Source organism: Falco punctatus, assembly GCF_963210335.1.
Source record: "Falco punctatus genome assembly, chromosome: 2".
Taxonomy (NCBI): domain Eukaryota; kingdom Metazoa; phylum Chordata; class Aves; order Falconiformes; family Falconidae; genus Falco; species Falco punctatus.
Genome location: NC_137581.1, coordinates 70,200,946 through 70,225,296, shown reverse-complemented (window position 1 = coordinate 70,225,296; position 24,351 = coordinate 70,200,946). Strand labels below are relative to the sequence as shown.

Here is a 24,351-nt window from a genome sequence, read left to right as displayed (position 1 = left end):
GCTTCTCATAGTGTAATCAGTAAAAAATCTAACAATGACTCCTTTGGAAGTCAGATGTTCACTGTTTAGAGGACCTGGCTTCAAGACAGAATGCTCAGAAGCAGCACAGTGCTTAAATAACAAAAATACTACAAAAGGAAGATCTCAAATAGGAATGGCTTAATTGAAGCTGAAAAGTAACATGGAGGTGAAAATGCTAAATTGAATAACGGCGTGCAGCAGTGGCAAATAAAATATGCTTGATAATCTTACCATGAAAGATCATGCAAACAAACAGTGTGTTACCTTGCTAATATTTCATATACCGTCCGTGCAACTTCTTTGTATGCATCAAAATCATAAGAAACTGCTTGAAGATTTGGACACAACTTCTTTGCTTGACCAAAAAACATTCCATTCTTTATGCCAACTTGTCTAAATTGAAAGGATAAAAAAACCCCAAATAAACACAGTACCAACTTTTCCACAAATAAATATGAGGTATTTTCGAATGAAGTATTTGTCTTTTCCCATAAAAATGAACTGTCAACAAAAAGGAGTTTAGTCCCAACTGCTAGCAATTTAATAGATAAGAAAAATAACTGCAGACTGAGTATTTGAAGTAGCTGTACAATATTCAGGCATGCAGCATGGACAACTCGCCTTTGGGAACATGCTTAAACCAAAAGTCTCCAGAAAGCGCTACTTGCTACCTTGTTTCAAATTAAAACCAAGCATAAACTACAGCAACTAAGGTAACTGGATCTTATATTCCACTGTGCAAGTGGAATTACAAATTTTTGAATTTTGAATTTTGAATTTTTTTTTTTTCAAAAAAATTTTTTTTTAAAAAAAATATTTTTTCAAATATTTATTTATTTGAATTACAAAAGTGTAATTACAAAATTACGCTCCTGTAATAAATGAACTCTTAACTTTTTAAGATACAAATATAAGCCTGCCTATCTTAACATGCTTGAGAAAGGTTTCAACGAAGGAATAATTTCTGGAGTATTATTTCCATCAGGAAAGAAAATCCTATTTCCAACACTGTGCTTCTATTTTTAACAAGTCATTTCATACTCTGAAGATTTATAATGTACGTTACTGGGGATGCTCAGAGTAATCTGTGTGAGAAACGGTTTTAAGTTTAGTAATTGCAGTTCCTGTCTGATTTTACTTCCTTCAGCAACAAAGTGTTCTTAATTCCATAAAAGAATGCAATTTTGACACAAAGAAGTGAAGATAACATCATGAAATCAACAATATCACAGTGAGTGGCACAAGGTTTTCCTTAATAGGCTTTGTTTCAAGTAACATGCAGGTTAGGTTAAGAGCTATTAAGGAGTGTTTAAAAAGCAGCAGCATCCACAGGGAAGACCTAGTGTTAAATTCTAACAACCTATATAACTAGAAGTTTTGAAAACATCACAAAAAAATTCCTGTCTAGATAAAGCTAAAGAAACAGACTGAACAACTGCTATTTTTGGACATTTTATGCTTATCTGTATGAGATTTTCAAGCAACCTGATATGTAACTTTTACCTACCTGGCTTCATAACTACAAGAAGCTATTTCAGCCATGGACAGAATAGTGAGATCAAAGTCAGCTCCATTCACATGCGTGGAATCCATATGCTCCCAGACTGATGAGTCCAGTTTATCAGGTACTCTAATTTCTGCTTGGAAAATAATATTTATATTTGGTTTTATACTGTTTTTCTTAAAAGTTCAACAGACAGAATGTGAATAATATAAACATTATTGATTTTATTTTATACAATTTCTATACTGCTACCTGTTGATGAAGAGGTTCTTATTACTATATTGATTCATGTCATGGTCCAGGAAAAAAACACCAGACCGCCCCTGAGTAATCTCTCTCTGCAGGTAGGTCTGTACATAGTACTGAGAATAACATTAAGCTACAGAAAATTTCTGTTTCTATTTCCCCCCAAATTACTAGACAGCAGCTTGTTGGTGATGACATACACCATAGTGTAAAACAAGACTGATCTCAGTCAGCTTTAATGACAATAAAAATGAACAAACACTTGAGGCTAACTGCTACAACCACATCCTGTAAACAAATACAAGACACTCAAAAATTTACCAACTGCTTGGCTGAACAAGACACTTTGCTACATTCCTTTTTACAAAAGCACAACTACCACCAGAACACAGAAACTGAATTCAGAATACAAACCCACTTTTTATCCTACTTACAACCTCTTACTTGTAACTACTTTTCTAATAATTTAAATACCACAAAGTGATTTTTAAGAAGTGAAATAACCAGAATGCTAATTAGTTCAAACTAAAAAACACCAGCTAGAAACTTACATTTCCTTTAACACTCTTACGGGGATATTAATTGGCAAAACTGCTGTTCCTTCCTAGTAATTCTCTTACTAGGATATGTCAACTTCTTTCAAATATCACCATAAATTTACCTTTGATCAAAACGATACATTTATAAATACGGCAACCCCAGACTTAAAATGAGACAGACCTTCCCTAATTTTATAAAACTTTACTGCATGCTCTTAGATAAATTTTAGAGTCCTCTAGGCCCACTGCATACTAGGTACTATAGAACAGAATTCCATGACACTGCGTAACTGGCATCAAGTACAGCATTTTCTATTCCTTTCTATTTGGGTTTTCACGGTATGTAAACCTTGAAAGATATGTGCCTATATTCTGAATATTTATCAGCCTGCAAAAATGGCTAGATGCAAAAATTACTATGCCCTCCCAAACTCCCCACCAGAATCAAAACAAGTTATCACAGACAAAAAGCTTCTATTTACTTAAAATGAAATCCAGTATGCATGTTATAGTTCTTTTTCATTACTGTAGTCTATATACCACCATACACCACTGTAATATAATAAACAGGGAGTTTTCTTCAGTGCCACAATGTTACGTTACGCAGTAACATGGTGTGCACATACAAGTACTTATCAGACCAGAGAAAGTGTTGTAGTGAGTGGAGACAGCAGGGGTAGAACCTGACTCATGAAAAACTGCTTTTGTTCAGAATCTCTGCTAAATTTGTGTACCTTTTTATGTCTTAAATATTTTCATGTATGATGAGCTCAGTAAGTTACCTAAGATGTCGGCAACTGAAAATTAGAGCAAAATTATGCCCCAAATAAAGATAAGAATGACAAGAACAATTTCTTTAGTCCATGCCTTCCTGTGCCCTGGCCTGAGATGATGCTGTCATCTTGTCTATCTTCATTGGACTCGTCGACTTTTTCCACTTCGCAGCAGAGCAGATCCCCCCATGAGCTGATGGAGTCACTTCATGTGAAATTCAGGGCAATGCAGAACACATTGTCCTCAATGGAAGGCGAGGTAGAGAACCTCTCATCAAAAGCTGGGAAACTAGACAGGCACATGGTGAATGTGGAGCAACGGATGGAGAAATCAGAGGCCAGGACCCAAGTCTGTGAAAAAGAAATCGCTGAGAATAAATCTGTGACTAATATGATGGTTAAAATCTGCTGCTCTTTAGAATGAAAAAAGGGAGATACTAGGGTTGAGGGAAAGGAAGCCTAGAAAACATTCACATCTTGGGCATCCTGGCCATGGAAAAGAGACCCCAAACTATGAATCCTGATTAACATATGTTAATCTTCTATCTTTAGAACATGAATGTTAAAGATGGCATGTATGTAGAGAAGTAATTTCTACTACCCAGAAAGACTATCTCCAATTCGGAGATTTAGGGCGAGAATGATAGCAAGTTTTTAAATTTAAAAGTTACACATTTTTGGATGAATTCAAACAAGAAAAAGAAAGTATTTCATAAAAGAGTCAAGATTCTATTGACACTAGATATTTCTCTAGCAATGCAGATCAAAAGGCAGAACCAGTATCACTAAAGAAGTAATTTGCAAAAAAAGAAGTAGCTGAAGCAGCGGAATTCAGTATTTGGTCAAAAGTGATTCATAAAGGTTTGGTTTTGTTTGTTCTTTTTTGGTGTGGTTTTTTTTTTTTTAAATTTAGAACATTTTTTCTAATAGGCAAGACCTGGAGAAAGCAAAATCAGAGAACAGCCTGGAAAGCACGAAGCATCAAAAAATGATGTGAGTTCCATGTTGAAGCATGGATGTAAAAATATGCTCATGTTCAGAGTTGGTGCCAACTACCTTTTCATTTCATTTACATAACGTGTCCTCAAACAGAATTGTGTATGTTTAACAGCATAATTTAGCATTTTGAATTTTTGATATTTTAGAAAAGTATCTTTTCCATGTGATACATGTACCTACTGGACTGTGTCTACCTCTAGCATGGCACAATTAAACACATGCTGTGAAGTGTGTCATATAAATTCTCTAAGATACTGTTATGTTAGAAAAGCCTAACCCGTAATTCCACCTTTTCATCTAAGACCGTAACTAACCAAATTCTTTTCCCCAAAAGGAAGACAAGCCATGTACTTATGAGAATGCAAGCAGAAACAACAGGTTGTAATTTTTGTTGATAAAACCATTGTGCATGGACATAAAAATTCATAAAGAGACTAAAAAAAATATTATGAACTGCAGCTGATGAGATAAAGACTATAAAAAGAGTGTTAGGAAAAAATCCTTTCACCAAAACAACAGGTTGCACAACCAGACTAAGTATCAAGAAAGAAAGAGCTAGCTGCCTGCCTGTGTGCAAGCCAGTGAGATTGGATGCTGAAGTTAAAGAAACGAATGTGGGGCTATCCGGGAAAAAGCTGCTGCAGTAAGAAACGGAGTTTGTTATACAACAGGCTGAAATCTGCTGTACCCTTAAGCAGTACATATAGTAGAAGAGACACTATTGAATTTGTGAATCACAAAGAACATGCTAGATAATCAGCTAACTTCAATAATTTAACTGCCTCACTCTCCAAACATCACTTGATCGTATTGTCACACCCTTACCCAGTGTAAGATCCTAATAAAAGTTACGAAGACGCTGTATAAAACTGAACTACCAATTAATAGTGCATACACAAGCTATACTACAGAAAATCCAACACCATAAAAACCACAGCTATCTTTGTAACACACTTGTATATGGCATTGCAAACAACACAGCAGAAGCTAAGTCTGGAGCATCCTGAAAAGTCCTCAAAAAGTTAAAGGCCAGTGGGTTCCACAAACGTATATTCTACCTCAGTTTTGAAGTGATCTTAAACTACAGCAAAAAGACCAATAAAATGGCATCACTTCCTGTAATACCTTGTTTCCACATGTCTTTGAAAATTGGCAGAATTGATTAGGTTTTTTTCTGTTTTAGGGGTTTTTTTTGGTTTTGTTTTTTTTTTTCTTTTTAAAGTACTAACATTTCAGAAATAACCATGGAAGAACAACCTGTCTTTTTCCACCTCTTATATCAACAAAATAACTCACTAAGGTGTAAACTTTATAACAGTAGTACTTGCTACCATAAGGTTGGAAAAAGTGCATATACAAGGGGCAAAGGAGAAACTCAACTTTCAAATCTAAACTGAAATGAAATAGCAGTTGCCCCTTGTACATGCACTTTTTACCAGCCCTGAGGTAAAAACTAAGTTTCAAGCTGATTAAGCAGACTGTTGGGGAAAAAAAAAAAAACAAAACAGAAACAACTTGCCAATGTTTAGCAATATGCTTTCTTACACTGAATGCAGTTCAGGCAGAATAAACAAACAAACAAACAAACAAGTAAAAATACACTTGTTAACAAAAGTATGTTCTGTTTACATGAGTACTACTTGAGGACACAAAGTAACAAATTTCTAAATTACTGCAAGCAAGCAAGGAATTTTCAAACTACAACAGATAGCCTGATTTTGAGGAAACAAAAGTACTAGAAAGACAGAACTCATGGAAGTTGCACAGACTTTCCAGAAACCTGAAATGCCCTAAGGACCACCCAAATTAACTCACTGTACAGAGATACTGTACACATGCAATTGAAAAGTCAGCTTCAAACAATCAGTTTCTCACTGGCCATGTGCTGTCATTTCTACTTTTAAAGTAAAAAAAAATTAATAGACTTTTAAAATTTATTTTGTACCTCCTTCTCTGTAACAGACTTACTCAGAACAAAGTGATCCTGGACATCTTGTATTTATTTCTTATTCTAAATAATTACTTAGCATTATATCTTATACTCAACCTCAATGAAAGTGAGTAAAACCTAAAACCACTCTAAACTGAGCAAAACTAATTGACAAGAAGACACAAGGGCATGTTATTTCTGAGGCCACCGGCATCCTGTTGTCCAAAGATTATTTCTTTTCTGAAATCCCCTCTGTGAAAAAAACGAACTTATCCACTGTGCACTTAAAACTCTAAGGAAGAAGTCTTCAATAACAAAAGTTGAAAACACACAGACAGACTGACAGACAGACAGACAAACAGACTTATCTGTACCTGCTTTGCCATTCAATAGTTTATTCTGGTAATATTGCTGTTCAAGCTGGGGGTTTGCACCAGGGCGCAGTGGTGCCTTTCCTGCACCTCTGTTACTAGTAACAGCTACTGGTTTTCCTGTGGAGAAGAAATACATGTACTTGTAAGTCAACATCTATAATAGCTTACATTTTAATAACAGCACAACTAGGCTAGGATCATAAAGATGTCTGATTTGTTTGTCATTACTTTCAAGTTTATACACTTTGAGCATTAAGAAGGAAACAGCTATGAAAGTGACTTTGCACTGTGACTGTGAATTTGCTGTCTTACTTGCAGTCACATGTAAAGAAGAAAAGCTTTTAAAGAGTGGAAATACAGCTGTACTAGTTTGTCTTTAATAATCGGTATAAATGGAAGCTGTGAAACTTCACCAGTTTAACTGCAAACGCTACTGATTTTAAGTACTTTATCATGTACATACATACCAACACGCTCAGTTTCATTTGTTTAATTAACTGTACAAAATAAAATCTTTAGTAAACTTTCGACTTTTTAGTAATATCAGCGCCTTCGTAATTTTTTCTACAGGAAGCTTATTTATGAACTGAAAATTCCTGCAGACTTCCATGGAACAGAAAAAATATTTGCATGAAAGTCCTAGGTTCTTTATAATCCAGTAATGGAATTTGAACCTTGACAGGAAATAAAGTTTTAAAGATCCAAACATACCAGGAGTATCTCTGATACAGTTGCTCCTACCTTTGGACAGAGGAGAGCAAAGGAATTGTATATGCAGCTTGCTCTTTCCCAAGGTCTAGGATAGCTGGGTGTCGGATGGTCACCACTGCACCAAGTCTTCAGACTTGTGCATCACTGAAGTTCAGTGTTTGCACAGAAGAACTAGCATCTCCGCTTCTGAATGGTACACTTCTAAGGTGCAAAACTCGCTAAAGAGCTCCACGAATTCTTACTATGCCTTAAGGATGATCACACAAATCAGACTTCTAAACGACAACCAAATTGTTCATCCTCCAGGTCTTATAGTATATTTAATGTATAAGAGTTTAGCTAGAAAAGGGAAGGAGAAGCAAATTTCCTTTGAAAAAGATGCATCAGGCAGAAATAATTCTCAACCTTGACCTCTCCACTTCTCTAGCTAAACAAAGCTCCTTACTTTACTGCAGCGAAAATATCAGGATATCCCACCTTTTTTTTTTAATAGAGAGTGACCAAACCCCTCTTTTGGTACAATCAGAACTTGATCCTCAGTTTCTAATATGGCAGATTTAAGTCTCACAAGATCTGTGCAATGTTAGAGAGAATGGTTACTTTAGATCTTAGTTCTCTCTTCTTTCTTTAGATACCAAAAGGAGACAGCAAGAAGAATTCCAGTTCTTTCTTCCACTTGTTTTCAATTGTGAGAAAGTAAGCAGGAATATGAAAGTTGCATGGTCTGACTATCAAAGATGCCAGAAAAAGATTAACATGCAAAGTTCATTTTGGAAGTGTGCAAGTTTGGTTTTGTTTTTAAAGGCTTAACTTGAGTAAACTGTAACATGTAGAATTAAATACTGACCTTTGAGATCTGGTCTATTTCGGATAGCCACAGACACAAAGAAGCAATCCATATCCACGTGCATTATACAGCTCTGTGGCTTGGATGAACTCGCAACAGACACATTACCTAGTATGAAGATACACCAATAGAAAACTTGAACCCTAATTTACACACTTTGGTACTACTCACAGTAGTCATTAAGGACTATTATAAGGATTTTACCACCTTAAATTATGAAGATTTTTGTTTCTTCTCACCAAGAAAATACTTACTCAGAGAAATGTAAACATAAAAGTAGACAAACAGCCTAAACAATGCATCAACTTAAAGTTTCTATTTTATTTTCTTGTAATTAACACCTTCTACCTAACAAGTTCCCCCAACCCAAGCAGATTAACGCATGTTGTGGGAACTGGATCTTAATTTCACTAAGTTAACATTGAATCTGGAACAAAGAACTTTACTCCTTTTTGTTCATCAATCAGAAGACTGTTCCAAAAGTTAAAAAGTAAGTTTAGCTGCACTAAGAGCTACCATTAATGCTTCATAAACCACACCAAAATTAGTTTTAAACCTCTGATGCAACTGGATTCTCTCATTGCTGAGTCTACAGTCACACAAACATTCAGCGAAGAGGAGCAAGAAGGCCCCAGACTGAAAAAATTAGACACCTAAAGAACTAGAAATACTTGCGTCAAGTATTCTAGAAGTTCTAGTCTGCATGTCTATGTTGCTGACATACCAGAGGAAGCTATATCTAACAAAAATCTTAATTTGAACAATGCATAAAGTGTAACAGTGCAAAAATACTTCAAGACATCAGTGAATTGTTCCGCTTAACATCTGTGTTAATTACCGAGCAATGAGAAAAGTATTTTCCTGTTTTTAATAATTTACCATTTGAGCTCATTCTTTGAAAAATAAGGATGGTCTTATAAAGGGTGTATTTACAAATAAAGCGATCAAGTTAATGCTTAACAAGCTGCTACTTGTCAAGTGAAACACAGCCATTTACTATTTGAATACTCTAGGCCAAATCAAAGAGAAAATAAAAATATATTAGTTTATACCGTATTTTGATGGAAAAAAAAACACATTAAGGTAGTTCATAAGCTAACATGTTTTATAACTGGGTCCTAGAACAAACATGGAATCAGTTAATTTATTAATCTAACAATAATTTTTTAGGACGTGGTAATTTATCTTCCAGCGTATCTTCGTATGATTACAAGTGAGTATTTTTACAGCACAAGAATCAGAATCTCTTTGATGGTACAGAGCTAGCCTTTTAATTGAGTAAGACTGTAAATGAGATTCTAAAGATGTAAAATGCTTTACCTATACTTGTAACGCTTTTCCTCTTATGAATTACACATCTTTTTTTCATTTTGGCCCTTGATGTAATGACATAAAACATTTCTTGCCTGCCACAAGCCAGGTTCAGAAGTCTTATATGACACTGCTACACCATTTAAACAGACCCAGAGAAATAAAATTCTTACTAACAAATAAAAAAATTAAATTTTAGTTCACTTCCAAACGTTACTCATCTTTTTAATTTTCAGACTGAACTATACGAAGCAAGGTTTTTTCTTCTGTTTTCTCCCTTTAGACCTTCACACAGCAACTACAGACTTGTAGTTAGAGATATATAGAAAGTATTTTTTCCCCTTGATCAATCCACATATCTTGGTAAAGTAAGAGGTATTATTTCCACAAGGAGGAATTGAATATAGACCAGAGTATCACATTCAGTCACATTTTATAAGTTAAAAAAACCACCTCAAACAAAACCAAAAGCAGTCAGATCCTTTAGTTTTCAGAGTACCAAGGTCACCAAGCTTTTCAAGATAGCCTGACAATGTGGACAGTGAATATTAACCTACTTAGTCTCAGTCAGACATTTCATGTACAAAGATATAAGGCACCTTCTCAACATAAACCTTCTTAAACAAGTATCTACCTGTGTCAGTTTTAAGTGCAGACCTGCCTGCTTTCCATTTTTTTAATTTTTCCCTTCCTGGAAAGACACCGCTGTTTTTTCTCTGCAGGCTGTTGACAAACTCTGTCAATTCACACTTCCATGATGATATATGATGCAGTCTTGAACGTGAATAAAAGTCAGAAATAAAACTACAATCTGAAGGTTTGGACACAGGTAAGGAAGCTGCCTTGCTAGCAGCAGGTACAGAAGTGCTTTTTGTGCTTGAAGGCCCCTGAACAGTGGAGTGGTGAGCACCATTTATTTTAGCATTACTGTGCAAAGATGAAGATGAGGATGAATTACTCATAGTCCTATGTGGATTCCACGAGAAGTCTGTATTTTTGTTGCTTTGCTGCAACTGCTGCGTTGTGCAGTCTCTAAAGTCAACCATGCCTTTTTCAGTCTTCTCCTCCTCCAGCACAGGGCTTGGAGAGAACCTACTTGCAACACCGTTGCCGGAGGGCACCAAGCAATCCTGTGTCTTTAAGGCACTGGTAGAAGTGTGTGTCCGTCCGTTAAAAACGGCAGTGCTGTCTTTGTGAGACTGAATCCCATTTTGTTTCTGTCCAGGAAGGATCTGCTCCAGCTCCACAAATCCAAAATCGTCATTTTCTTCCTCCTCTTCTTCATTCCAGCTACTTATTCCGTTGGGTGTCATCTCATTTTCCATCTCACACTTTTTAATATGATTTCTGAAACAGATATGATTCTTTAATACCGCATCTTTCAAAAGGCACACTTACAGGTCATTTCAAGTGCTAAGTATTTATCTTCCTAATTGTTACTGGTATGTATTTGAGTAATTTTTACATTTTCAAGACAATTATCTCAAACTCTGAGCCATGTCCTCTGCATGTCACAAAATGTTATATTGCTGTACAAAAGATTTCACAGATTTGGTGTATTATTAATGCAGCACTACACGGAGTTTATATGGGAGTAGCCAAAACCATGCTTACACTAGAACAGCTATTTCCAAGGCCTTTAATTTGACCAGCATTCTCCAACTGAACTATAATATTTATTTGTTAACAGAACTGTACTACCATGGTCAGCATGAATGGGGCAGGAATAACGCAAACCATCAGAAGGAGTTACCTTTTTATCAAGAGAGGTGATTTTCCTTATCTAGTTACAAACACACAAAAAAAGAAAAAAACAAAGTATACAGAGAAAACTTCTATTTTTTAGAAAATTATTTTGATGTGTTGCATTTATTTTACCTTCTCCCAAGGGAAAAAAAATATCTGTTCAAGCTCTATAAATCAAACACATTCTTAGCTTTTGACAAAACCCCAAACAAACAAACTTTCATCTTTTAACCATATAAAACAAAGTACTCTGCCACAAGCGCACTGGCAATTTACATTTACTACGACAATGTAAAGGTAAAGCTTTCATTCAAAGAATTAATGCTGTAACAAACCTTAAGTGGAATTAAAACCAAAGCCTTCAAGAGCTGTGCATACTCTTGATCTGCTGAAAAAAACTCAACCCACAACCACCATTCACAACTCCCAAAGCTAGCAATGTAAGTACACAAAAAAAAGGCAGGCAATAATTAGCTATGTAGTATACCAGTGAAACCAGAAAGCCAATTAAGTGTGACAACAATTTGGTTAAGATTATCACAATCATAAATTATTACACATAACATTTTGGAGGAGTTGCATGGTTGAAAGTTGTATACCCAGTGGTACATATTTAGTATTAGAGGCTAGGGCAGGATTTTTAACTCATGCTTTTCAGACTAAATTGTTATTTTTGGAAGCGTGAATATTTTTCCCATTTGAAAAACATTAACAATGCAATAATAAGAGGTGATGGTAATTGTATCATTCATTGTTTAGAATACAGGTAAGAAATACTCCTTACGATATTAATTTTGTGGCACTAGTTTCATTTTTTCTAAATACAGACAAATCCCACTGATAGGTAAAGTTTCCTCCACATTATGTGGAACTGAATTTTAAATACATCAGCAGACTACAGAAGAACAGAGATCACCATTACGCATCAGAAAGTACAGTATCTTGTACAGTATCCTTGGCCCTTTTTGAGGAGCAGTAGCATTGGACCATATGATCTCCAGAGGTCTCTTCCAACCTCAAACATTCTGTAATCTTATGATTCTTGCTTCTAAAAAAACCACATGCTTCTGAAAAAGATGTGGGAACCCCCTTAAAAAGATCTACAGAACAGTATGTTCAAGTGGAAGGTTTATTTCCAAATTCCAGTTCCTCTGCCAGTTAAAAGTTTCACTCATAGCTTTGTTCTCTTCTCTTCTCATGGTCTTTTAGGAGAATTTCTTACATTGTAATTGAATTTTTTAATCCATCTTCTCTCTCAAGTGTGACTTAAACCTTGGTGTTAACATATATAAGGTATGCTGTCACTTTTTGGCTTAAAAGAAGCTAAAGAAAGAACTTAACTAATATGCATTTGTATTTGTTCCTAGGCACCTCCAGCAAAAGTAATCAAATCACACCAGCTTTTTGTTTTTGAAATAAAGACCTACTTTTCGGTGTCACTAGTCAGAATCTTTTAATGTATGCCTGTTGCTTCCACACAGATATCCTACATCCTAGGATTTCTAAGTCACATAATCAAAGTGTGGTCCTAAGGTTAGAGACAAAGCTCGAAGTAAAGGTAACCGTAGTTCTGTCCTTGACTTATATAGCTATGCCTTACATTTAAATTTCAGTGCCTCAGAGATTTCCTCTTAATAGAGAAGAAATTAATTTAAAAAATATTATATAGTTATAAGTGCAAACCCATTATGAGTGAAAGATTAGCATCTGCATTACAAGATCAGAAACACTTACACCCTGTTGAGATCTTTAGCTATATTGCTTGGACCTGGCATGGCATCTTCAGGTTTGCATATGCTATTAAAGTTGAGACCTTTTTGAACACTTGACTGCTTGGTGTAAAGCTGATACGGAATGTGCGACAGGAGACGCCCAGCTTTAATGCTGAAACAATAAAAAAAACAGGAACAGGTTACTATTTCAGACATTTACAAAAACCCCAACCTTCTGTGCTAGAAAATACCTTATGCACAGTAAACTATTACTTTAGTCATTACTGTTTGCTGTTCTGCTATACGTACCTGCAGTCCCTTCCACAGCCCCCTTCCCACTACTAACTGAATTTCACTGAGAAGTAATTTGTGATGTGGTGACTGGTACTACAAAAGACATTTGCACAGTTCTGTTGGTCAGTTGTCTACATCCATTTATCTTCTCTAATTGACACAAAATCCAAATATGTATTTTCAAAACCAAAATAAACAATGCCCAATAATAAAAAAAAAAATAATAATGGTGAGTTGTCCAGGCTATTCTAACCGAACAATGCTGACTGAGCTTTTAAACTTGGAACAATACATATGCATGTGTTCCAAGCAAATCTGCGTAGAATTTGAAGGTCAGCTAGGATGTGGTTCACTATTAAAGAGGAACTACTTTTTTCCATTCTGAAAAGGTAATTGCTCCTCCTTGTGAGAAAATTCACTGAAGAAAGCTTGAATAACTTCCAAATAGTCATTCCGTAAGTATCTACCACAATCATTCCAGTCCTGTCTTATGTGTTCCACTGTATCTCCCTCTTCTTTTTCTTCTTCCACTGACACTGCAATTATACTTCAGTAACTCTTGAATTCCTTAGGGAAATCATGGACTTTGAAGGGGAATCTTCTCAAAAATACACCACAGCATGATTTCATCCTTCCACCCCAATACCTGTTGCTGGCAGTAGAGGTAACAGCCCTCCCAGCCTATACTTCACCTCTTCTCCATATACAGCTGTCCTGGTTTCAGCTGGGATAGTTAACTTTCTTATTAGTAGCTGGTGCAGTGCTGTGGTTTGGATTTGGTATGAGAACAATGTTGATAGCACACTGATGTTTTCAGTTGTTGCTGGGTGATGTTTATACCAAGTCAAGGACTTCTCAGTTTCTCAGGCCCTGCCAGTGAAAGCGATGGAGGGGCACAGGAAACTGGGAGGGGACACAGCCAAGGCAGGTGACCTGAACTAGCCAAAGGGATGTTCCATACCATGGAATGGTACGGTACTGCCATGCTCAGTATATAAACTGGAGGGGTTGGCCGGGACCTGCCAATCGCTGCTCGGGGACTGGTGGGGCATCAGTCAGCGGGCGGTGAGCAGCTCTGTTGTGCATCACTTGTTTTTTTTCCTCCCTTCCCTTTGGATTTTATTCCTCTCCCCCTCTCCCTCCTTTTCATTATAACTGTTATTGTTCTTTCATTTTTTATTTCAACTATTAAACTGTTCTTACCTCAACCCTCAAGTTTTACATTCCTTTCCAATTCTCCTCCCACTATCCCTCTGGGTCGGGGGGGAGTCAGTGACTGGCTCCATGGTGCTTAGTTGCCAGCCAGGGTTAAATCACAACAGCAGCTCTTCATGTTGAACACTGGATCAGAGATGCTGAAATTTCTTACAGCAGAGGAACCTCTCTCACATCAAAGCAGCTTAATTAGTGCTCAGTTTTGAAGATACAATTGGATTCAAATTTTTAAAGAGAACCTAGCTCAGTGACAGATACTGTTTTTCTGTTCAACACCTGAATGCTTTCTCTTGGACATGTGCTTTTTATCTAGCTCAAATCTGTATTACTGTCAGGGGAGTTGGACAGTGGAACAAATGCCCTTAGGAGCTTTCTTGCTGCAATTACAGAAAAATATGTAGAGGGATCGCATTTCCCAATTAGGTAAATTAAAACTAGTTAGGCATATACACAGAGACCTAGTAAGGTTTCTATGGGAATGGGATAGTAGAAACAGGTCTAAAAATATATCAATTAAATACTGTTTGATACATGAATATATAGCACTCGTAAAGGAACATCATTTACATTATATGTTGCCAACTATTGCCAAACATTGCCATTTGGAACAGGCGGCCCAAGATGGAATCAGCATCCCTGGAGGTGTTTAAAAAAACCTGTAGATTTCATACTTAGTGACATGATTTAGTGATGGACTTGGCAGTCCTGGATTAATGGTTGGACTTGATGATCTCAAAGGTCTTTTCCAACCCAAATGTTTCTATGATTCTAAATAAAGCTAAAAATACACACGGTAGAGTTCCAAAGTTTTCTTGTACAGAAAGCAGTGATGCAGCAAGTAGGCTTTTACAATACCTGGTTAGACTGTTTCTCGTTATCACTGTGTGAATATGATAAACTCCCACATTTACTTAAAAAGTTCTAGCTAAAATTTTAGCTACTGGAGTAGCTGCATCACTAGATCAATACACAGTTGGTTTGGTTTTTTTCTAACTGTACTAACGTTCAGCAATAGGAATCCCATTTTAGATGCATCATTCAACACTGTTCCCCATTCCACAATCCCTGGATCACAGAATTCATAATCACTAAAAAAATTACATTGGAAAGGACCTCTGGTGTTCTCTAGTCCAAACACTATTCAAAACAGTTATCTTTAAAGTTAGATCAGGTTGCCCAGGGCTGACTCCACCTAAATTCTGAGTATCTCCAAGGCCTGAGATTCCGCCATCTCTCTAGGCACCTCCTGTTCCACTGCTTACTATCACTGTGAAAAATCCTTTTCCTTATACTCAGTCAAAATTTTCTTTGCTGCTATTTGAGACTATTGCCTCTTGTGTTCTTGCTGTGCATCTTGAAGAAAAATCTGGCTCCGTGCTCTCTGTAACCTCTATATCGGTAACAAAATACAACAACTAGATCACCCCCAGTCCTCTCTCCAAGCAGAACAAAACCAGCTTTCTTGTACTGAGAAGCCCCAAATCTGACACAGAACTCCAGATGTAGCTTCAGAAATGTCAAATAGATTGGAGGAATCACTTCCCTTGACCTGTTGGCTGTGGTCTTGCTAACGCAACCCAGTATGCTATAAGCCTTTATCTCCACAACAGCAAAACTGCTGACCCATAGTCAACTTGTAGTCCACCAGGACACTCAAGTCCTTCCCTCAAGGGTGTCTCCTAGCCAGTGACTCCCTAGCCTATCTGGCTGCATGGAATTAATTATCCTCACATGCAGGAGTCTGCATTTGACTTTGCTGGATTTCATGACATTTCTGTCATCCCATTCCTCCAGTTTGTTGACACTGTCCAAAGGGCAGCCCTGCTCTCCCGTATACCAAGGGTTCCCTTCTATTTGCTGTCATCCACAAACTTGCTGAAGGTACTTTTTACTGTGTCACCTATGTCCACATTGTTCATGAAGACAATAAACTGCAACTTGTAACCATTTGCTAATTTGACTCTGAACTGTTAACCACTACTGTCCGAGCCAGGCAGCTGAGCCAGTTCTTCACCCAGCCAGCAGCACACTATCCAGTCTGTATCTCCCCAGTTTGACTAAAAGAGTGCAGAAGCCCTAGAGCAGTCAAAGCAAATGATAGCCACTACTCTCCCTTTGTCCAGTCATCTCACCACAGAAGACAACCAAGATACAGCCACCTTAGATACAGCTTCCAGGAAGGTATTTTCCATAGGCTTCAATAACCATGGTGAAGATGATCACAGTGCAGTTCCCTGGATCCTTCTTCTTTCCATTTCAGAAGACAGGCATGACATCTGCCTTTTATCCAGTCATTCTGGAAAATCTCATCTGATTGTCAGGAATTTTCAAAGATGAGAGACTGGTATAGCACTGGTATTAGCCAGCTTCTTCAGCTCCATTGGATGCATTCTATCTATACAACTCATATATGTCATGTTTCCTTAAATGAAACACAATTTACGCTTCCTGTACCTTTTGTAGCATTGCTTTTCTCCGAATTCTGCCACTAGGCACACAGGCCTTCAAGGCATGAAAGCAGACCCTGCCACTAAACACTGAAGAAAAGGCAGTACTGAGTACCTCAACTTTTTCCATATCCTTTGTCATGAGGATGCCCCACAACAGCAGGCCTGCTCCACTTGCTTCCAGTATAGCTATAAAAGCCATTTCCTTCCCCTTCAGTGCTTTGCAGGTTTAAAAAAAAAAAACACAACAAAACATGGCATCTCTTCTGAAAGCTGTACTGTTTTAAGACAGGTAGCTTTCATTTATTCAAATATTTTGTATTCTGAATCCTCATCAGAAAAAGGAAGTGAAGTGTGATGTACCATCACGTTTTTGGTCTGGGTAAATTATTTTAAACTATTTTCTTCATATTTTTGTTAGATTAACACCAATCTTTAAGAAGAATATTCACTGAATCTGAGTATCAAAATAAGGAATCCACAAATTCTACTGGGAGCTCATCATAGTGGTTGGTTATCCTTAATCTCCAAAAAGGAATTTTATTATAAATGTTAAAGAATGTTTGTTAAAAGAATATTCAATTTGAAAGTCAAGCTCCCAGATCACCTTAATTTGGCTTCCACTGGACGCTGCACAACCACCTCTCCAAGCTACATAATTACATGGTGTATCTTTTAAATAAAGGAAGAAAAATTTTACAAAGGAGGTCTGCCTGCAAGTCTCCTCCTTCATTTGCTGCAGAAATGGAGAGGGAGTGAAAACATACAACAAGGGGAGTACAGAAAGAATGATTCTGTCACTAAAGCAAACACCATTGCTCCACAATACTGGATTTTGCAACTACTGTTACCACAGGGTCTCTATGTGATGCTAATTAAACCAAAATTCTAGCGCTACTAGCATTTAACAACAGCCTTATGAGAGTCTGACTTCAGACCATAGTTCAGAAAGTTCACAGTTCAGAATATGCAAAGCTTTTAATGCAGTAATAAACTTCAACATATGCCTTACCATCCTTGTATAAGGAAGTCTAAAAAAATCTTATCTTAAATAGTTCACATGGCGTATTCCAAGTTATTGACATTTTTGGTGTTTTACCTTAATGTCTTTTTGGTGGTTCTCAAACAGAAATGAAAATAATAGCTATTGTAATGAGTGCCATGCTTAAGTTCATTAATCTCTGGAAAGCAGACAGATGCTATAGTGATAAGCACCAATAAAAGACAGGAATTAGTTATTCATTCTGTTATCAACAAAGAATTCAAGTCACATACAATAAGTAAGAAACAGGGTTAGAGACAAGAAGCAAAAAGATGAATTAGTAATTTGCAACCTGACCTCAACCTTTTCCTTGAAGAGAATGTGTCAGATACCATAGTGAAAAAAGATGGCATGTGATCATGTAATTAAGGACTAGATCATAAATGTGTGCACACAAAGAAATAAATCAAAGCTCCACAGACAAACGACCTTTTAATTTTGCAACCTTGGATGACAAGACTGAAGATCTGACAACACTGCTTTACCAGCAATTTGTGACAGTAACATTTCAGGGTGGATTCTTAACCAAACTGAAAAAAAACCCCCAAACCCATCATATTGCACTAACACGATGTGCACATGAATATTCAATAAACTTGGAACCTCTACATCCACTGCACTTTCACCAACTAATCTACCAAGGAGAACATAATTTGGTATTCCATACACTGAGATGGGAATATTTAACCTATGAGTGTTCTTCAGTACTGTTGAGAGGAAAAAAATGAGGGGTTTTTGTGAAATTAGCTTTTATTCCAGATTCTGACATGAACCCAGTTCTACTGAAACACTGAGTTCTCTGTCTGCTCGTGCTCAACCCTATGTATCTGTCTCTACTCAGTTCTTCTGACTTACTCTACAGTACAACCTTCCACAACCAGGAGATGCAGAACCTGAACAAACATCGTAAGGCAAATTCTAGGAGATTTCATGCATTAGGTTCTAGCAAGTCTCTACTGAATGTATACAAATTTATTTTTCCAACTTGCTTAAAATCATAAGTTTTAATGGCATCAATGGCAGACACATCTTTCAAATAAAACCGCACCTACTACCATTTTCCAAGTCCTTAAACTCATGGGTGAGGCCCTGAAACTGTTTAAAAAATACGTTACCTAAAATCTATTTCAAAGTGAGGAACCTATCATTACTGACTAAAGTTTAGAAAATTTACCTTAAAGATACATGATATGAAACAGTCAAACCCAAAGGACTGAAAATCAGCAAACTGAAAATAGGAACTTCAAATAGGATTTTACAAGTACGTATGCAGAACCGTTCCTTGCCTGTTTCTGCTGGTCATCTAGGAAAGAGGCTAGTTAAGAACAGCAGGACACTGACAGAATGATTTCCAGAACATATTCCTGTCTGTTCTATTTCCCATGGGTTCCTCAGATGGAAGACAGATGCAAGCCAGATTAACTGCTCTGAGCCTGGCTATCATCTTTTTCAAGGACCTGAGGACAACTTTAGTTGATCCTACATATTCCAGCGTATGGAGGAACCAAAGAACATAAATTCTTTGCAAATAGAAGTTGTGGTGAGGTTTTTTTATGTTGTTTTTGTTTTGTTACAAAGTCACAACATAATAAATGTTTAGATGCATTAATTTAGATTTTATGAAAATGCTTTTCAACTGACCTTCTTTATTCACAGATGAAATGAAATTTATGCAATGCACAAGGCAACAGGTTAAAAACCAATCACCTGGTACTTACTTAAACATACTGAGATGAAGGCTGGTCAATTGATTGGATATTAAATGGAATCCACAAGATAACATTCAGTTTTCTGATATGCCTGAGACTTTCTGAATGTTCTTAGTGAAGTTTAAGGAATGATCACTAAGCGTATATTCAGTGTAACAGTGCTACTTTTACTCAGCTGTTGCAAGGATAGATTTATTTTAAACTAAACCATAATCTCAAAACGCAATCTTATATAATGCTGTTTCTCCAGATTTTTCTTCTTTTTCTTTCACCCCCCAAAAGGAGAAACTTCCAAAAGTAGTAGCAGACCTACACTTACCTTTCCACAATCCACTCTGGCCGAACTACTTTTTCTCCTTTTAATTCTTTTATTTTGGCATTTGGAAGATTTGTGGCAATGATGTGAGTTGTTTTTGATCTGGAATAGTATACATGGTATTGGCCTCCATGCAACATCATTAGCCGTTTTAATTCATCAGCTGAGGGATCTATAAAATTTAAACGAGAAATATTTCTGGTTTTTGTCAGCAAATACAGTAAGAAAAACAACTCTGAGAAATATGACGCCATGACCTGAAAGAGTACAAACTGTTGTTTTCCTTCAGAAAAACCTTACAAGTTCTTCAAAGAACAAATCAGAAGAGCATTTCTGAAGAAATGTAAAAAACTGTGTTTTTGAAGAGACCAATTCAAAAGGTAAACACTCTACTTGTTAGAGGATCTTTCCACAACATGTATGGGGGGAATAATCAAATAGATTTAATGTTAGACTACATTAAAAACACTTTACCTCAACATAACACAAAATGAGACTAGCTCACTCATCTTTTCACCACAGTTTGGGAGAGTAATTTATACCCAGAAGCAACAGAAAAGAATTAGTATCAATAGTGTTAGCAACAGCACAGAATGACTGTACAATTTCTGATTTACTGAAGCAGTTAAATCACTCTTTCTTTACCAGGTTATTCTTCAATTGTTACAGCGAACAGAGAATACCTGAAAAACTAACATCTCTTCTTATCCCCTCAATCATGTTAAAAAGAGTACTTATTTTGCAACCAGAAGTGGAAAAAAAAAAAGAAACAAACAAGTTTTAGCTTTTGGAAAGCCTTCCCAGTTGTACCATGCTGGCACCGAAAGATTTGGGCCAGCACAAATGTTTTGAACAGTAAATCCAGCACAGGATAATAAAAAAAAAAAAAAAAAAAAAAAAAAAAAAAAATTATCAATACAGGAAGGAAAAATTTTTTTTAAGAATAAAATTACCATTACTTCCAGCTTCCAGTGACCTACTGTCAACTTTCACAATATTTCTAACACTTGATTATACCTCTAACTTTTACCTAAAAATTAAAGCACACATTTTCCCCAAGCGTTCCCTTTCCTACTCCAGCCTTTTGGACAACCATCTTGAAAAGCTCTATTTAGGAACTAGTACTTCAAAGAATATGCAAATGCTTGATTTTCACTAAAGAAACTACCTGTATTAAAGTAATTGATTCAGATGTATTAATAGTTTACCACGTCCACCTTAATTTTTTTCAGTCCATTTGAGTCCTGTACTCAAACCAGCACTGCTCCGTATCATAGAAGCTGTACGCATCAGTTAGATAATAGTCACAACATTCCTGGCATAGGTCCCTGAAAAAAGCTTTTGTGAAGTTTCAAAAAGGTTATTGAGCTGCTTTACAGAGCCCAGGAGAAATACGAACATAAGGATGGTTGATTAAAAATCTTACTCCAGATAACATGCACTATCACTCCATGATAGACAATGCATACATATGTTCTGCCTCTTCTGTTCATCCTTCCTCTATGAGTGGGTTCAGTCTCAAGCATTATGCCACTCTGAGTAAGAAAACCCCAACATATCCACCCAAACGTAAATTTAATGCATACACTCCAACCATCAACAGTCTGGAAAATTAAAAATATAATGTATGTAGGAATATGGAAGAAGTTAAAAGGTTTCATTTCAAAGAGTAAGATTGCAGAAGGGTGGAAAAATTTACTCCTACTTCTATTGGTGACCATTCACACAAATGATTCAGTAAAATAATATTTATATTCAGAACCCAAATCTGATTTTGTATTGAAAATCCTACTCATGACATACAAAGGACCAGAATATGCAAAACATACACAGTAACAGTTACGTATTTACTTAGTTGCAAAAGAATGTGTTTTACAGTTCTTTACGCCACTTAGGACGGTAAACTGACACTAAATCAGAACAGACTCTTAAAAAAATAAAAGGTTCACCTGTAAAACCATTGACATAGATGGCGACTCCACTAAAGATACTTGAAGAATTTCCATCCCTCTGGTGCTGTATGGCTGCATCTGACCGGAATTGATCCTCCAGTTTCTTAACCTTTGCTGACATGTACCCGCCCTAATTTTTAAGTTAAAACAAAACAAAACCAAACCCATGATTGCTAGTCTTACTTTCTAACATTTACAGACAGAAACTGATCAATTATAAGACTGGAAAAGTAAACAGCATCCCCTCAAATTGATTTTGGTTGACATACGGAAGATACATTCTTTTTCCAAATGAAAAATAATAAATCCTCCTGATTTCTTATCTATAAGATAATTGCATCTTGTTACCAACACGGAAGGATTTATTTCATACTTCTTTCATCTTATTCCATACAAAAAGGATTCTATCTATATAAAAATTCTTACAGAAGAGAAAAAAAAGAAACAAGGGAATGATGCAAGTCTGGATGCTAAATTGGAGGCTTTTCGCCTAAAGAAACAATGTAGAGAATATTCATTAGAGCTCCATGCATTTTCAGTTCTTAAATATACATGAGACAGTAGTATCATAAATATTTATGTAAATTAGGTGACTTAGTTATTGTTTCTCCAACTACACAGAATGTCATGGAAACAACCATACATAGTTTTAGAATTATTTAGTTTAGTTTTTAAATGGTGATTTAAAGCTATTCAAAGGTCTGCACTTATTAACAATGCAATTTAGTGGATTGCTGTGAATGAAGACTTCAAAACCTGGTCATTTTAAAAATTTCTTTTGAAGTTAATTATGTGTTTTCAAGTGAAGCAAAAGGGTTTAATTTATAGCATTACCTTTAGCATATATAACAAAATTGTAAACCCTTTTTAACCACACTTCCATTTACCTCTTAAAAAAAAAGAAAAAAAAGCCACTTGGTTTTGAACATACCCATATGCCCCAGCCATCGCCATCGGCAGCCCGTTTCCGCCATCCACCCCGCCTCATACTGAAGCTTCTGCATAGGAAGAACAATGCTTGATCAATTAGATGTTTAGTAACATCATCGGTGACATTTCAATGATGCATTACAGGCCATCTACAGATTATCACAGAGATTACATTTTCAAATGGGCTTCACTGAAGTATATGAGTTACACAGTTACCCTAGAAATGAAAAACTGCATAAAAACCTAGTTCCTCAGTTTTGTAGTAATGCACACTGTAGCTCCTGCTATGTATCAAGAAACACACATGTACATTTTGTTCTGTTCACCAGAATACAGAAAACTCATTACAATGCTCGATTTCCATTATGATTTATTAAATCCTCCCTGTTCATCATACATCTCCTATATAAAAAAGAATAATAACAGGCTCTTAAATACAATTGCTACTGTTCATGCAAAATATTGCCCAAGTCAGAAACAATGTTTTATTTCCTGTTTGATACTATCTACACGGTGGGATGCAGGCAAACACCTCCCGGTACTACAGACTGGATTAATTTCACCAGTGGATTTACAGCTAATTACAGAAGGTCCAAACGCTTGTTGCTCCAGTGCAATACATCACATAAAAGCAAAAAACCAAAGGCCATCTTATGGTCACTGAAAAAGCAGTTGTTTATATTATCTAGTATGACCTACAGTAGCTAGTTTGTGATTTGTTTCTTTGGGGTGGTCTGTTTGTTTGTGTTGCTTAATAATAAGTAAATAAATATACCCAACCAGCCAAATTGCAGTTTTCCTTTATGCAAGACACTTATCCCTGGACCATGAGCTGTACACAGCAGCATCCCCAGATGAGCTATTAGTTGGCTAGAACAGAACTGGTGGAGAGAAAACAGAAACATTTTGGACTGTGGCCAAGTGTTCACTGCACCCAAGTGATTCACATTAACTATAGCTGTTGTAACACTGATTTTAAAATATTGATTAATGATGTAGTGAGATCATGAGATCACTGCCTGCTATTACACCTCTCACTTTCTGCTCTAACCAGTTCCCTAAATAAAAACACTGTTTTGTCTTTTAGGGCTATTTGTCCTTAGAGCATGAGGACAGGACTCTGAAACTAGAAGGAAGATTTAAGCCAGTCACCTTTATTTCATTAAATATTTGATTTCTATTTGTTTATCCTCCATAAAAATGCACAAAACTACACTTAATACACAGACAGAAGTGAATTGGTTTTTTCATCCTTGTCTACTTTTGAGAAGATACCTATTCTCTGGACTGTCCATAGCATCGTCCAGTAATGGAGCACAGAAGTTTCTCTCAGTCTCCTGCCTACCAGAAAGCACACACAACTGCAGATGCAGATTAACACATTTTGGTGTTTTCCTATCCAGGCCTTCTACTGCACTGTTCTGAAGACTGCCTCATTTATCACATTAAAATTTTGTTTCCTCTGAACCTGGCTGAAAGTTGAATTCTGGCTTTCTTCTCTTAAATCCCTTTTGTTCTAGGGCTACCAAGCAGGCATACTCTGAAATCCAATGAAACCACCCTGGACTGCAGGCAAGTTTAATTGCAAACCAAGACACAGCTGCAGGAAAGTTTTCATAAATACGATTGTTTTCATTGAATACTGCAAATATACCAAATTAGGCAACCGCAGAATTAGTCAAAGCAGGTACAACTACCTTGAAAAGACAAACTTCAGTGGTATGATTCAGGAC

General features: G+C 36.4%; 1 protein-coding gene across 7 annotated transcripts in view; it reads right to left on the bottom strand.

Annotated features, from left to right (window-relative positions):
* REV1 (REV1 DNA directed polymerase) overlaps window positions 1–24,351 on the bottom strand; it is a 62,875-nt gene that overhangs the window by 26,842 nt on the left and 11,682 nt on the right. Inside the window, exons 2-10 of one of the 7 annotated variants that reach the window (XM_080377261.1) lie at window positions 22,620–22,686; window positions 21,686–21,818; window positions 19,740–19,908; window positions 12,736–12,885; window positions 9,890–10,602; window positions 7,945–8,052; window positions 6,387–6,503; window positions 1,529–1,661; window positions 286–414 (exon numbers count right to left, since the gene is read on the bottom strand). In XM_080377261.1, the coding sequence (XP_080233387.1) occupies window positions 286–414; window positions 1,529–1,661; window positions 6,387–6,503; window positions 7,945–8,052; window positions 9,890–10,602; window positions 12,736–12,885; window positions 19,740–19,908; window positions 21,686–21,818; window positions 22,620–22,676 (1,709 nt within the window). In that variant the 5' untranslated portion in view covers window positions 22,677–22,686. Of the gene's footprint in view, window positions 1–285; window positions 415–1,528; window positions 1,662–3,044; window positions 3,412–6,386; window positions 6,504–7,127; window positions 7,299–7,944; window positions 8,053–9,889; window positions 10,603–12,735; window positions 12,886–16,381; window positions 16,533–19,739; window positions 19,909–21,685; window positions 21,819–22,619; window positions 22,687–24,351 lie in introns of those variants that run through there. The other 6 variants (XM_080377262.1, XM_080377263.1, XM_080377265.1 and 3 more) reach the window with 6 other exon arrangements.